Source organism: Sceloporus occidentalis, unplaced genomic scaffold (assembly GCF_023333645.1).
Source record: "Sceloporus occidentalis isolate IW3139 unplaced genomic scaffold, rSceOcc1.0.p SCAF_4, whole genome shotgun sequence".
Classification (NCBI taxonomy): domain Eukaryota; kingdom Metazoa; phylum Chordata; class Lepidosauria; order Squamata; family Phrynosomatidae; genus Sceloporus; species Sceloporus occidentalis.
In genome coordinates, this window is record NW_028316984.1 from 89550048 (window position 1) to 89565775 (window position 15728).

The 15728-nt window shown below is 45.8% G+C and overlaps 1 protein-coding gene across 3 annotated transcripts in view; it reads left to right on the forward strand.

The window, feature by feature from the left end:
- Positions 1-15728, forward strand: part of LOC149314305 (carnitine O-palmitoyltransferase 1, liver isoform-like) — an 81591-nt gene that overhangs the window by 59387 nt on the left and 6476 nt on the right. For 2 of the 3 annotated variants that reach the window (XM_089520807.1, XM_089520808.1), the window contains exons 15-18: positions 1165-1299; positions 3685-3837; positions 5549-5653; positions 6774-6866. In XM_089520807.1, coding sequence (XP_089376933.1) covers positions 1165-1299; positions 3685-3837; positions 5549-5653; positions 6774-6866 — 486 coding nt within the window. Of the gene's footprint in view, positions 1-1164; positions 1300-3684; positions 3838-5548; positions 5654-6773; positions 6867-15728 lie in introns of those variants that run through there. The other variant, XM_089520809.1, reaches the window with a different exon arrangement.

A 15728-nucleotide genomic window follows, 5' to 3' on the forward strand; every position in this document is an offset into this window, starting at 1 on the left:
AAGAATGCCATTTACATCAAATGTTTTGAAGTTACTGGTAAAAGGTGAGGCAACCAAGGTGTAATGTAATTGCTAGACCATATAAAAGTAACTGTACTGAATCAGTGGGAACACGTTAAAGTAACTTGTATGTAAATTCCGTTTATTTCTGTGGCTCTACTCTGTTTGGGATTAACAATTGGATTTAGGCTCTGGCTTACTAAAGACACCACTTGTAATTTAATTTGGATGGATCCAGAATGACAAATTAGATTAAATATGAGATAGTGCAGATGTGTGTTTACTAGAGTTTTAAAGATGCTTAACTTTGCACACTGCCCACTATGGTCTCAGTGCATCTTGGAGTAATTTACTTTGTGTGCTGCAGCATAGCAAAGTTAAATATGGTATGGAAAACTTTTACAGGGAAACAAGACACAAAACAGCAAATAAGATGTAGTTACATGCAAAATATCATGTAATGTAATGTGATACCATTAATGGAATTCATAGTATGGAATAGCATGTAAAGTTCTAGGTGCACTGTCTGAAAAAGTACAACACAGCCCTGGAATAGATGCAGAGAGGGGTAACTGAGGCTGTTAGTGCAATAGAGCAATTTCCTTGTGGGAGGAAAGGTGCAAAAAGTTTGGAATTTCATCCTGTGCACATTTTACTTAGGATGAAAGTCAGTGGAAGTCAATGGGGACATCAGTGGGATATCAGTGACCTCTAGATGACATACATAGGATTGATTGTGCTTTAAATTTTCTTTCACATATAACCTAAGCTTCATGGGAGTTGCTTCCATCTGGTCCCATGCAGCTATGTGTGCAAGATTAAATCTAATTATATGGGCAGAGCTGATTTTACCTTTGTACCCAATCTGCAACTAAGTTATGTTTTGCAAGGACTCTCCCATATAATACACCATTAATTTTGTTTCTCATGCATGCATATTTATATTCCACACTACCCTCAGAAATTTGGAGTGTAACTTTCTCATCATTCTATGAGAGTTCGAAGCATACTGAATGAAATCATAGATCCATTTGATGCTAAAAGAAGCATCCCATAATATTTAAGATAAGTGGTTGTAATGTGTATGTTAGTCTAATTTGTGTTGTGAAGTGCACACTGAACATATCGCTTTCATTAAATTTCCTTTCTGCATTTTTGTTTAAGGACATGGGGAAATTTTGCTTGACTTATGAAGCATCTATGACACGCCTTTTCAGAGAAGGTAGAACAGAAACAGTTCGTTCATGTACTATACAGTCATGCAAATTTGTGCAAGCAATGGATGACCCATCTGAAACTGTGAGTTTAATGTGATCAATAATTATACATTTATCCTTACTTGTATGCAAGTGTTTATGGCTGTGGGCAGCATCTTAGGAAATATATTACACCTTTCCTGTCCAGCATGGCAGTAAACACATTTGTAAGATAAATATCTAGATAGCTCATTGGCAAATAGTTTCCCTTGCCTTTCCTTAGAATAGTATAATTACAGTATAATTATATAAGGTCACCAGGATAAAGTTCTAATAGGTGAACTGCTTCGTATAGGTCAATGTTTTGCATAAATTACATTCTCAGAAGAGCAAGTATGCTACTTCAATAGAAGAATCATCCACATTCTCCATGTCCTGTTCCGCTGAACTAATCCAAAATTTAAAAAGGTCACCTTGCCCTGATACAAAAACCAACTGTCCCACAATATAACTTCAACAAAGATACCATAGTAAAACATCCCAAGAAATTTAATGAAAAACCAGCATGACTTAGTAATTAGAATGTTGGACTTGGTAAGGTTTTGGAACGGGTTGTTTATTCTCGCTGTCTTGAGTTTCTTGAAGCCAACTCCATCCTTGATCCCTTTCAGTCTGGTTTCCGCCCAAGGCATTCTACAGAGACAGCTCTCACCAAGATCTCGAATGACCTTTTACAGGCCAAGGCTAATGGCCTTTACTCTGTTCTCATCCTTTTCGATTTGTCTGCAGCCTTTGGCACTGTTGATCACTGTCTTCTAGTTGATATACTTTCTGACCTTGGGTTCTCAGACTCTGTTCTCGACTGGTTTAGATCTTACTTGTCTGGCAGATCTTTTGCAGTAGTTGCAGGGGGCCAGACTTCTTCTCCTGTTCCCTTATCTGTTGGAGTTCTCCAGGGCTCTGTTCTGGGTCCCCTTCTGTTTTCTCTCTACACACTGTCCTTAGGAAAACTCATTAGCTCTTTTGGCTTTTCCTACCATCTGTATGCCGATGACACCCAGTTGTATCTTTCCGCCCCTGACCTTTCTCCAAGGCTTGAACAGCAAGTTTCGTCTTGCCTCACAGCTATCTCGCAGTGGATGCGCCATCGGCGTTTGAAGCTCAACATGTCCAAGACGGAGCTTCTTGTCTTTCCTAAGCCCACCCTTCAACACTCCTTTTCTGTCTCTGTGGACAACATTTCTATTCAACCAGTCCAGCAAGCCCGCAGTCTTGCTTTTATCTTTGACTCTTCTCTGTCGTGTATCCCTCAGATCCAGACCACAGCCAAGGCTTGTCGATTCTTTTTGTACAATATCGCTAAAATCCGACCTTATCTCTCCGCCTCTACTGCCAAGATCCTGGTCCATGCCCTAGTGATCTCACGACTTGATTACTGTAACGTCCTCCTGGCTGGGCTTCCTCTTTCTCACCTCCGTCCTTTAATCTCTGTCCAGCATTCAGCTGCACGCATTATCACATCCACCCACCGCTCTGACCACATCTCTCCTGTGTTGGCATCCCTTCACTGGCTCCCCCTCCCTTTCCGCATTCAGTACAAGCTCCTGCTGTCCACATTTAAAGCCCTTCATGGACTGGCTCCTCCCTACTTATCAGACCTTCTTTCTCCTCACCTTCCCACTCGGGCCCTCCGTTCTGGTAGTCAAGGTCTGCTGTCCCAGCCTAAGATTTCCTTTGCCCCATCTCGGATTCGCCCCTTTTCACTCGCTGCCCCTCACTCCTGGAACCTTCTTCCCCCACAGGCAAGAGCCATCACTTCTTTAACCAGCTTCAAAACGGAGTTGAAGACCATCCTGTTCAGGGCAGCGTTCCCAGGCATTGCATAATTGTCACTTGCTATTTGATGTTCTCTTGTTGCCTGTTTTATTGAATCATTTCCTGTTATGCTATGTATTTTATATGTATTATCCTACTGGAGAGGCCCCTTCCCCACCACCACTCTCTTTGTGTCGTGTCTTTTTAGATTGTAAGCCTGAGGGCAGGGAACCGTTCAATTAAAAAGATTGTATGTACAGCGCTGTGTAAATTTACAACGCTTTATAAATAAAGGTTAATAATAATAATAATAATTGTTAGATCCAGATGCTCACTCTCGCTCAGGCTTATCTTCCCTATAGGCTTGTCATGAGGCTAAGTGAGGAGGAAAAATCACATACACCCCCATGAACTCATTGGTAAAAGAATGTAAATCTAACTACTACTACTACTACTACTACTACTAATAATAATAATAATAATAATAAATGAACATTTGCTTGGCACTTCTAGTGGTGGATAAAATAGGTGAGGGGAAGGAGGTAAAGGATAGCTCTGTATGCCTCTCTGGGGCTCCTTGAATTGGTGCCATGCTGCATCTCTTTCTAGACTTCCACACTACTTTAATGGTATTTTAAAATAGAAATCTTGGATTTCTCCCTTTAATCTTCAGCTTGAAAAGAAGATTGCATTATTCAAAGCTGCTGCTACTCATCATCAGCTCCTGTATCGTCTTGCCATGACTGGTGCTGGGATTGATCGCCACCTTTTCTGCTTGTATGTAGTGTCAAAGTACCTTGCTGTTGATTCACCTTTCCTTAAGGAAGTAAGTGACCACACAGTATTTACTGATCAACTAATAAGCAAAAACTGGTTTGGGTAACTTCTTTAATTTTCTTCAAGCAGGAATTATGAAGTATATCTAGAGCTGAACATGATATCAAAGTTATTTTCCCCTAGGGGTAGCTTAATTTTTTCTAGTTCAAAAAATAAGAATAGCAGTGTTTAAATTAGAAACTCCCAACATTATGGTAGATTTCAGTTAATATTTTGTGATCTAGATTTAGAAAGATTAACTTGATTCTACTGAATTCTTCACAGCTAAGGATTGTTGACCTTGTGTTCTAAAACAGCAGCACTCCTTTGCCTCATTACAAACCTCCTTTGTAACTGATTGAGATAAAAAAACAATTTATGATATGGTTATAGTTAATATTTATAAAATTAGTTATCCTGAACTATATTAGATATCCTGAACCAAAAATTATTCATTTTATTTATATTCTCCTCCATTCCATCCTCAAAAATATTACCATAACTATAATTTGGTTCAGAACAATGTCTGTAGTTTCTTAGACCAGTGACCCTCACAATGCAGCCACTACATGGAATCTACCTGACACTGCTTCTGTATGGGGGCATTTCCACAGTGCAAGTCATTTAGGTGTGCCAGCTTGATATATGGGCTGGTCCTGATATGCAATATGTTTCAACATTGTTGCAAGATGCTAAAGTGAACATCTGCTGCTTTTGAGATGGACTGCATGTTGAGTACCACTCTGCATTGACAGACACATACATACAATGTTGAGAACATCTTCTGCAGCAAAGGGTCAGTTTGAAGAATCCCCTTTAGTCATGTTCATTTAAATGGCTTTTCTGTCTTCTCTCAACAAGAAGTGTCCATTCAGATAAAACACCAAGCCAGTCATACTATTGTGAGTCACACTTGTCTTTCACTTTGGCCTCTGGCCTTTGTTCTTATTTAGTGACAATTGTTTTCACTCTTGAGCAGTTATTCTGGAGAGAGAGAGGGTGTGTGTGTGTGTGTGTGTGTATTTATGTATGTACTATCAAGTCACCTGTCAACTTACAGAAACCCTCGTGAATTTCTTAGGCAAGAGGTGGTTTTGCCAGTTCCTTCCTTTCTATAGAATAAAGCATCTTGTATTCATTGGCAGTCTCCCATTTACGTACAGTCTGCCCTTCCCTTACACGGGGAGGGATCCATTCTGTACTAAACAGGAGTGAACCTGCATAGCTTCCAAAATCAGATAGGATCTGATGCGTTTAGGATATTTTGGCCCTTGGGATACATGGGTATAATCTCTTGAAAGTACAGGCGTAAAAATAGCATTGTCTTTTCCTGGTCCAATCAAAATCTAAATTAGACTCTATTACCACTGGCAAACAACATTTAGCACTCATGTGTCTTATAATCTACAGTAACTACTGGTGGCCTTGGGTCCCATTTTGGGAGAAAGGTGGGATGTAGAATGAATGAATGAATGAATGAATGAACGAATATGCGACTTAAATTCATTCCAGCACATGTGAATATAGTGTTAGTGTCATTGTTTGATAACCTGTTTCCCCTAGTTTTCATACCTATGTTCCAAAAATCGCAATCCCAAAATTTACATAAGGAAAAATGTTCAAAGAAGCATGGGTGGGTTGTAGCTTTAAAACAACAGATTTATTGCTGCTTGCAAACAGCTGATAAATCTGCTAGTTCTTATACCTCTTCACTTTTTCAGGTTTTGTCAGAGCCCTGGAGACTTTCAACAAGTCAGACACCACAACAGCATATTGATCTGAACAAGAATCCTGGGATGGAATCCAGTGGTGGAGGTTTTGGGCCAGTAAGTTGAATGGTACCTGTTTTTAAAAGAGGTCAGCACTTGACCAATATACTTGTCTAGTGTAGCAATAACACTGCCACTGTGACTGGCGTAGCACAGTGTCTCAGGCATCTCTGCTGAAACAGCACATTGCAGAATCATGTTGTTTGTAAATCTTAAGATTTCATGCATGAGGAAAAAGCTAGATTAGTGGTTAAACCTTAACCATTACACTTTCTCTTTATTCATAGTAATTACTTAAGCTTTACTAGTATGGGAATATTATTACTTCCTCTACCAGTTGTTAAGCAAATAGGCTGTTACCAAGCAGTCCAGGATGTAGATTACTTTAACCACAAAGTTGCTGTAGGTAGAGGATGAGTAAGCTCTGGTACTGGGATGGCATGTGACCCTCAAAACTGTTCTTTCCCCTCCAGGTTCTCCAAAATGAAACCTCAACTTTTAAGTACATTTCTGCCCCCTTCCCCGCTATTGTTTAACAGAATTCCTGTTTTTCAAAACCAAACGTAGATTTCTAGCAATCTTAACAAATTGGGGTTTACTGAGATAAGTCAACGTCCAAACTTGATTTATCAATTCATTATATCATAGTTAAAAATTTATTTATGCTGTGGTTTATGTTGTGGTTATTCAAAAACAGAAGAAAAACAGAGTTATCTCTGTGTGCCTGTGAAATTACTAGTTGTGCTAGGGACTGTATTTTACAACATCTTCTGCAGTGGTTTTATACTGACATGATATGCTGGCAGAAATCCAGCATCAAATTCCTCAATGGCTTGGAACCTGGATACCTGAAACAGCACGTCTCTCTATATATCTGTCCAGCCATTAAAATCTGTTGAGGATGCCTTTCTCTGATGTCCCACCTTAGGGAGCAATTCACTAGGTCAAGATGTAGAGGAGGGTCTTCTTGGTTGTTCATACTCCAGTTATGGAATATCTTCCCCTCTGAACAAATCTTACCAAGAAAGCCCCATGATAGGTTTGCTTTAGGGCCTCCATAAGTCAGAAACAACTTAAAGGCACACAAGAACAAAGTTTGTAAGTATTTTAAATGAATAAAATAAAAATAAAGTATGGTTTTGTACAAATAAAAGCATTCTAAATGTGCCTCCCTTAGGTTGCTGATGATGGTTATGGTGTGTCTTATATAATTGTGGGTGATGAGCTCATCAGTTTCCATGTATCCAGCAAATACTCTTGTCCTGAAACAGTAAGTGTTTTATTAAATTTAAAGACCCTAATTCTGTTCTGTGCCTCTCAGTTCATAGTCCTCTTTTTCAGTTAGGGTACTCTTGAGCTTGTAATGTATTTAATTAAAGTGTGTTGCAAATAGTTAAATCTATAGGATTATGTAAAATATAAACTACGTATGCAGGGAGACTGCAGTTTTCAATTTATGCTAAACGTGTGCATGACTTTTTGTTCTGGGGAACAGCTTTTGGAATTAGGTGGACTTATCCCATACTATAGGACAGTGATGGTGAGACTTTTAGGGAGCGAGTGCCCAAACTCAAAGGCGGGGGGTGGAACTTCTGCATAGACAGAATTTCTGGGGGTGGGACTTCTGCCCTCTGGGGACAGGACTTCCACTTTCCAGGGGCTAGACTTCTTCCCAGGCCTTCAGCTGCCTCCACGGAGATAGCTAAAGGCCCGAGAAGGCGGGGGAAGACGAGGAACAAGCCTTTTGCTTGGGAGGAACAGACGTGCGCCTGTTCCTCTTCTTCCTCCCTACTTTCCCAGGCCATTAGCTGTCTCTCAAGAGGCAGCTGAAGGCCCAGGTGGGGGGGAGGAACAGGCACGCACCTGTTATTCCTCTTCCCCCACCCTCGACACGACCTCCAGAATGGCTTTGCTTGCTGGAGAGGGCACATAGATTTGCCACCATGTATATAGGACAATAGCATTAATCTCACATGCAAGCAAAATAATGCTCAGTATTCTGCAGCATAGACTCCAACCATACAGAGAGGGAAATTCCAGAAATACAAGCAGGATTCAGAAAAGAAAGGGGCACTAGGGACCGCATTGCAAACATACGATAGCTAATGGAGCACACCAAAGAATTCCAAAAAAGAATCAGCATGTGTTTCATAGACTAGTTCACAAAAAGCAATGGAACACACTCAAAGACATGGACATGCCACTACATCTGATAGTCCTGGTGAAGTATCTGTATCAAGGACAGAAGGCCACCGTCAGAACAGACTTTGGAGAAACAGAGTGGTTCCCAATAGGCAAAAGGGTCAGGCAAGGCTGCATCCTATCACCCTACTTGTTTAACTTATATGTTGAAAACATCTTAAGAAAAGCATAATTAAAATTAAAAAAGGAGGAGTGAAGATAGGAGGAAGCAGCTTTAACAACCTAAGATATGTGGACAACACCATAATATTAGCAGAAGACATTAAGGAATTGGAACAGTTAATAAGGAAGGTCAAAAATGAAAGTGCAAAGGCAGGTCTGATGCTGAACATAAAGAAAATGAAAATAATCTACTACAGATCCTTAAATCAGACTGAGAAATTGGATGATGCCTTTGTAGAACAGATGACCACTCTTTCAGACAGGAGAGACGTTGTAGTGATGGGAGATTTCAACTATCCTGATATTTGTTGGAAATCAAACTCAGCCAAAACATTAAGGTCTAGCAAATGCCTCACTTCTTCTTCGTGGTCTCTGCGAATCATACAAATGGGTTTTACTGCGCCTGCGCAGTACTGTCGGAAACTTCTGGAATCACTGGGCAAAGTACAAAAAGCAACTTTTTGGCGGTAACTCCGCCCACCCGTTATAAGGCCCCTGCCTTCCCGCTCTTTCCCCAGTTCCTTCTTTCTGCCGCGTTGGCTACTGTTGGAACTTCGCTCATCGCTCTTCTCCGTTAGAATCACTGGCTATTTGACTTCGGACCATTTTTTGACCATTCCTGACTGATCTCCCACATTGTACTTCGACTTCGGACTGTTCTTGACCATTCTCCTGCTGACCTTCCCCATTGTACCTCGACCTCGGACCGTCTGACTCCGGCTGCCTATTTGGAAAGATGTCACCTCCGTTCAAGAAGTGCGACGTCTGCGGGGGCAAACTCCCAGTTCAGGACCCGCACTCGTCTTGCTTGCTCTGCCTGGGGAAGGACCACAACATGAAGGCTTGTCAACTTTGCAAGTCCATGACGTCCCAAGCAAGAAAGAATCGGGAGTCCCGTTTGACCTCGGCGATAGCACAGGGTAAGGTGCAGGGGGAGGTTTCCCGGCCGGCGTCTGCCCCCTCACCATCGACTGCGGCCTTGGTTTCCAAGCCTCGGGATAGCCCTTCCAGTGCCGTTTCTGCGCCTCCGGCTACTGTCCAACCTTCTTCGGGGGCCCGTGGCCCGGATAAGCCCAGAGCCACCGATAAACCTGTGCAAGTGGTCCGCGGCCCAGACAGGCCCAGTACTACCGACAAGCCCTCTAAACACCCCCACAAAAAGTCGGGGTCTGAGGCCGCAGCGGCTGCTGCTTCTCCAGTTCGGGCAACATCTGCTTCGAGGTCAGCTTCTGCCTCTGGGACTGGCCAGGAAGGGTCCGTTCCATCCCACAAGTCGATCGAACCAGCAAAGAAATCCTCCAAATCCAAGGAGGCTTCTGCCCCAGCCCCCAGCTCATCGGAACCGGGAGTGGTGGGGCCGAGTCGCGCATCTTCTGCACCCAGAGACAAGACTCCTAAGTCAGGGTCTTCGGCGCTCATGGAGCTGGAAGACAATCTCTTCTTCCCTCCTGAAACTCCCAAGGGGCCCAAGAGGAAGGCTAAGACCCCTGAGCCCACTTCGTTAGCTCCTAAAAAGAAAAAGTCCCGTGATGACACCTCCAAGGAACCTACTTCTTCGGGAAAGCCTCCCAAGTCGTCTGGTCACCCATCAGGCTCCAAGCATCGATCTCCAGACCGAGTCCCCAGGACACCATTACCTGCATCCCAGGCCCTTTCACCTCCTCCCCGGGTTCGAGAGGAGGGCAGCCAACACCTCTCACCACAACAGGTGGAAAGTGAGACAACCCCAAGCCTCTCTGGACTCGTCGTTATTCCTGTGGAAGACTCGGATGATGAGGGCTCCGTTACGAGGCGACGGCGTTCCCCCACCCCGGTGCCCCGCCTGTCACCTACACACGCATCGGAGGTCCAACCCAATGACCCCGACGTGTTCTACGATTCAGAGGCAGACAGGTACTACATGGCGGTCCCCAGAGAAGCAGCTCTACGCAGATTCGAGGAGGGACACCGGCGCCAAGTTCCCAAGGGAAAGCTCGCTACTGCGTTGCCCGAGCCTACAAGACCAGAGTCAACTAAGATGACTGGGAAGCACACAGAACCGAGATCACAGACGGTTCAGGACCCGGTGAGGGTGGAAGAACTGAGGATTCAGTCCGACACGGAGTCAGACCTCGAGCTGGTCCCGTCCTCTGCCTACCAGTCCGATGATGAACTGTCCCCTCAGGACTCTCCTCAGGACATGCATTGCCCAGAGCCGGCCTCCCCCACGGATGATCTTCGGTTGTTTGGCGAGCATGTCATCAAGATGTCCAGGGCCCTGGACATCGAACTCGCCTACCTGGAGGAGTCGGCTCGGGATCCAGTCGAGCGCCGGGTCCACGGTCAAGTCCCAACGCCTCCATCCATCCCTCTTCTGCCCTCTCTGGAGACGATCATTAAGAGGTCTTGGGAGAACCCTGCGTCTCTGGTCGGGACTTCGCGCAAGGTGGAATCTCTGTACCGCGTCTCCTCTGCGAGCTGCGCCTGGCTGTCGACGCATCCCAGACAGAATTCCGCCATCGTGGAGGGGGCTCAGGTCGCCTCCACACACAAACAGGCCACCTCTCCCGTGGATCGGGAAGCCCGCAAGATAGATGGTTTGGCCAAGAAGGCTTATTCCGCAACGTCTCTTGCCGTCAAGGCCGTGAATTACATGGCCTGTATGGGCGCATACATTCAGTCGCTCATGGAAGAGGTCTCGCCGCTTATCCCTGACGTCCCCGACGACACGCAGAGGAAGCTCGTCAAGATAAGAGATGAGGCACACTCCATTGGGGGCTGGCTCATTACGGTGTCTAGAAACGTGACCGACTGCACAAGTAGAGCCATGTCAGCATCGATGGCCCTCCGCCGCCATGCCTGGCTTCGAGGATCGGATCTCAATCCGGGAGTAAAAGCAGCTATTGAGGAGATGCCCCTCGACGGCTCTGGCTTGTTCCATGCGGACACGGATGACCGGCTCAACCGTAAATTTAAGATGAAGGCGGCTGCCAAGAAACACGGCATGTCTTCCTCTTCGTCGGCTCCGTTCCGAAAGAAGCAGTGCCCCTGGCAGCCTCAAGGTCAGTCCTTCAGGCCTTCCGGTCAGGACCGCCAGTATCAGCAACAGGGACCCCAGCGTTCTAGGTACCCTTCACAGTCTTCCTCCTCTGGCAGGCGAGGCGGTCCCCCCTGTTATCGGAAAGGCCGCAGGCAAGATAACGACCAGGCCAAGAAAAGGCCCTGAAATGTACTGGCGCACTTCGTCCCCGCTCCATTTTTTCTAAACATTCTGCAGCCCTTTATTAACACCTGGGCTTCCATCACGACAGACTCTTGGGCACTCAACATCGTCCGTAGGGGTTATGCCCTCAAATTCGAATCCCTTCCCCCTAAGGGGAAATTCCTTTCAACCCTACCCTCAGACACCCTTCTCGACGAAGTGCGCTCTCTGGTAGCTAAAGGGGCCATCTCTTCAGTCCAGCGGGACAACTTGGAGGGAGCCTTCTTTTCAAGATATTTTACGGTCCCAAAGCCGGATGGCGGGATCAGACCTATTTTAGACCTCAGAGACTTAAACTCTTTCCTCCGTTATCGTCGGTTCCTGATGGTAACCCTGTCTTCCATTCTACCCCTCCTTCACCAGGGACTCTGGTTCGCAATGATCGACCTCAAGGACGCCTACTTCCACATAGGAATCAGAGAGTCCCACAGGAGATTCTTCACCTTCGCCGTCGGCTCCAACGCCTATCACTACAACGTCCTCCCTTTCGGTTTGGCCACGGCTCCAAGAGTCTTCACAAAGTGCATGGCGCCGGTTGTAGCTTATCTCCACCAAAGGCGCTACAGAGTCTTTCCATACCTGGACGACTGGCTCCTAGCAGCCGACTCAGAAGCCGACCTCCAGGAGTCCATCGACTTCACGCTGAATCTACTCAGGTCCCTGGGTCTGATAGTAAATCTGGAAAAGTCTCGCCTCAAACCCTCCGGACAAGTGCGTTTCATCGGGGCGGTCCTCGATTCTGACACATGCATCGCATACCTCCCTCGGGACCGTTTCCTGGCGCTGGAGTCCTCAATGAGGCCACTCTTGACCCACTGGCGGATCAGGGCCAGGGACGTCCAGGTAGCTCTAGGCCACATGGCCTCGACCACTTTCGTGACACCATGGGCAAGACTTCAGCTTCGACCACTCCAAAGGTGGTTCCTCTCAGTTTTCAACCCAGCATCAGACTCTCCTCTCAGATGGCTCACGATCCCGAGGCCCGTCACATCCTCCCTCAGGTGGTGGCAAGAATCCCGAAACGTCTGCGCAGGCTTACCTTTTTGCCCGCCTCAGCCGCAGCTAACCTTGACGACGGATGCGTCCCTGGAAGGTTGGGGAGCTCATCTTCTCGACCTCAGCGTGAGGGAAAAGTGGTCCCTAGACGAAAGGCCTCTCCACATCAGCGCGTTGGAGATGCTGGCAGTAGAGAAAGCCTTGAGATCCTTCGAAGAGACTGTGACCGGCAAGATCGTCCTTCTCAGAACGGACAACACAACGGTGCTCTACTACCTCAACAAACAGGGGGGCACCAAGTCAAATACATTGCTGGACATCACACTACGAATCTGGTCTTGGTGCATCTCGAGAAATGTTCTGCTCCAAGCAGTTCACCTCCCAGGGGAGGAAAACGAACTGGCAGACCAGCTCAGCAGGACGTCGTCGGTTTCCCACGAGTGGAGACTCCATCTGGAGACAGTGACCAAGATATTAGATCGGTGGGGGACCCCTTCGATCGACCTCTTCGCAACCGACAACAACACGCACTGTCCCCAGTTCTGTTCCAGAACGCGCAGCAGGAACTCCCTCGGAGACGCGTTCGCCTTTCGGTGGTCGGGGGACATGCTCTACGCATTCCCGCCATTCCCGTTGATTGTCCGGGTGGTGGCCAAGATGACGGCGGACGACTCGGACGCGATCCTCATCACCCCATGGTGGCCCAGACAGCTGTGGTTCCCGTCGCTGCTACATCTGTCGAGGAGAACCTGGCTCCGCATCGAACCCCGCCCAGATCTGCTCATGATCCAGGACGGACGGGTACGTCATCCAGATATGGATCATCTACTACTAGTGGCTTGGAGGCTCCATCCTTAGCAGCCTTGCCAGACTCGGTACGGAGGGTGATTCTGGCTGCTCAAAAACCTTCAACTCGCAAGTCTTATGCCTTCAAATGGAAGCGTTTTTTGCAGTTCCTGGCGGAGAGGGACCTCACCCCAGACCAGGTCACAACTCCGGTGCTGCTGGAGTTCCTTATGGCGCTTCTGGAGACCGGGCTCGGCTTGACCTCCATCAAGTGCTATCTGTCTGCAATCTGCTCCCATTTCCAGTTTGGGGGCAGACCCTCCTTTTTCAGGGATCCCTTAGTGAAGGGTTTCCTAAAGGGTTGCGGGAACCTCTACCCCCCCGGTGTCGGTACCGACTCCGGCTTGGAGCTTGGACGCTGTGCTGGCAGCTCTACAGTCCAAGCCTTTCGAGCCGATGGCCACTATGGACTTGAGACTTTTAACCTGGAAGACTGCCTTCCTTGTGGCCATCACATCTGCCCGCCGTGCGGGTGAACTTTGTGCCTTACGGAGGGACCAACCCTTCTTTTTTTTTCTTTTTTTAAATTTTTTTTTTCACATTAAAAACAATCATTACATATCACATAGCATACATACCTGACTTTATACAAAAAATACAAAAAAACAACAACTTCCTATCTTAATTTGTGATTCTGGACGCGTTAATAAATTAACCTACTACAATCTCTTAACTTAACATTTATTGACATCTGAAAAGGTGTAATAATTACCCTAATCTTATCTTATCTTACCCTTACTATATAAACTGTTCTTATATGTCTTACCCTATACCTTTAATTTCTGTTATTAAATCATTGTATGTACTATCCTGATTTAAGATTCTTCCTTTATATTATTGTCTGATTACTTTTTAATCCTGTTGCTTATAGATCCTTATATATACTTCTGTTTCTACGTTTACTCCACTAGAGCTATCCATCTTGACCTTTTTCCCTCTCTCTTAATATACTCCACCCATGGTTCCCATTCTTTGTAAAATGCTTGAAGGGAGCGCTTTTTGGTTAAATAAGATATTTTTTCCAAACTAAATATTTCATACAACTTCAATTTCCATTCTTCTATTGTAGGGGTCTCTTCCTTCTTCCAATATTTTGCCAGTGACATTCTGGCTGCCGTAATAGCGAAAAATAAAAAAAAAGGGACCAACCCTTCTTAAGATTTCATAGGGACAGGGTGGTTCTCCGTACCGACATCACCTTCTTGCCAAAGGTGGTGTCGGCGTTTCACTTGTGTCAGGACATTGTGTTGCCTACCCTGGCCTCGAACCCGATAACAGAGGTCGAACGGACTATGCATACTCTGGACGTTAGGAGGGCTTTAGCCTTCTACTTGGACAGAACGTCGGGTTCGAGCCGATCCGAGAGACTGTTCCAGTGCTACTCAGAACCGAAGAAGGGTTTGCCGGTATCACCGCAGAGGTTCTCAAAATGGGTGGCTGAGACCATCCACCTCTGCTATGAACTGTTGGGCAGACCTCTCCCCGCCAGGGTATGACCACATTCAACCAGGGCAGTAGCTGCATCCTCCGCTTTTTTGACTGGGGTTCCCTTGGAGGATGTTTGCAAAGCTGCTGTTTGGTCCCAGCCAATGACATTTATTAAGCATTACAGGCTGGACACTAGGGCCAAATGGAACGCAGCGTTTGGAAGGGCTGTACTGATTTCAGGATTGCATTAATGTGATAATATGTACGTTGGTATGTTAATGCTGAGTGGTTGCAAATGTTTACCCTATGACTTGACCATATGCATTCTTCCTTGTACAACCCTTTGACCATCATGCATGATGGTTTGACCAGACTCATTGTTGTTTATGCAATTTCTGACCATTATGCATTGTTGGCTGATGCAAAGCTATGGTGTCTATTGCACAAGGATTTTGGGTTACTTGAGAAGATGACTGACTACCTTTGAGTTCATAACTTTATTGTGAATAATAAATCACATTGTTTGAACCACTTCTGGTCTCAGGACACTCCCTCCGCCGCTTACTTAAGCTTGTCAGTCTAAACCCATTTGTATGATTCGCAGAGACCACGAAGAAGAAGGACAGGTTGCATACCTGTAACAGTATTTCTTCGAGTGGTCATCTGCGAATACATACAAATCCCGCCCACCGTCCCCTCAGTGTCCTGCTCTTGGTTTGCTCATTAAAAGTCGCTTACGCGGCGAAAAGGTTTGGAACTGGGGAAAGAGCGGGAAGGCAGGGGCCTTATAACGGGTGGGCGGAGTTACCGCCAAAAAGTTGCTTTTTGTTGCAAAGTGTACTTTGCCCAGTGATTCCAGAAGTTTCTGACAGTACTGCACAGGCGCAGTAAAACCCATTTGTATGTATTCGCAGATGACCACTCGAAGAAATACTGTTACAGGTATGCAACCTGTCCTTTCCTAGAAGACAATTTCATTGTCCAAAAGGTAGAAGAGGTGGTAAGGGGATCAGCCATTTTAGATCTGATCCTAACCAACAGGGATGGCCTGGTTAATGGGGTGCAAGTGGTAGGATACTTAGGTGGGAATGACCATGTTTTCTTTGAGTTTGTTACACAGAGCAAAGGAAAAGCCAGGCATAGTCAGACACACATTTTAGACTTTAGGAAAGCTGATTTCAATAAACTCAGATCCTCCGTATAGGTTTGCTGTTAATTTACAGCCACTCCTAAGCAGTAGGAGCTGGCACTGAACCT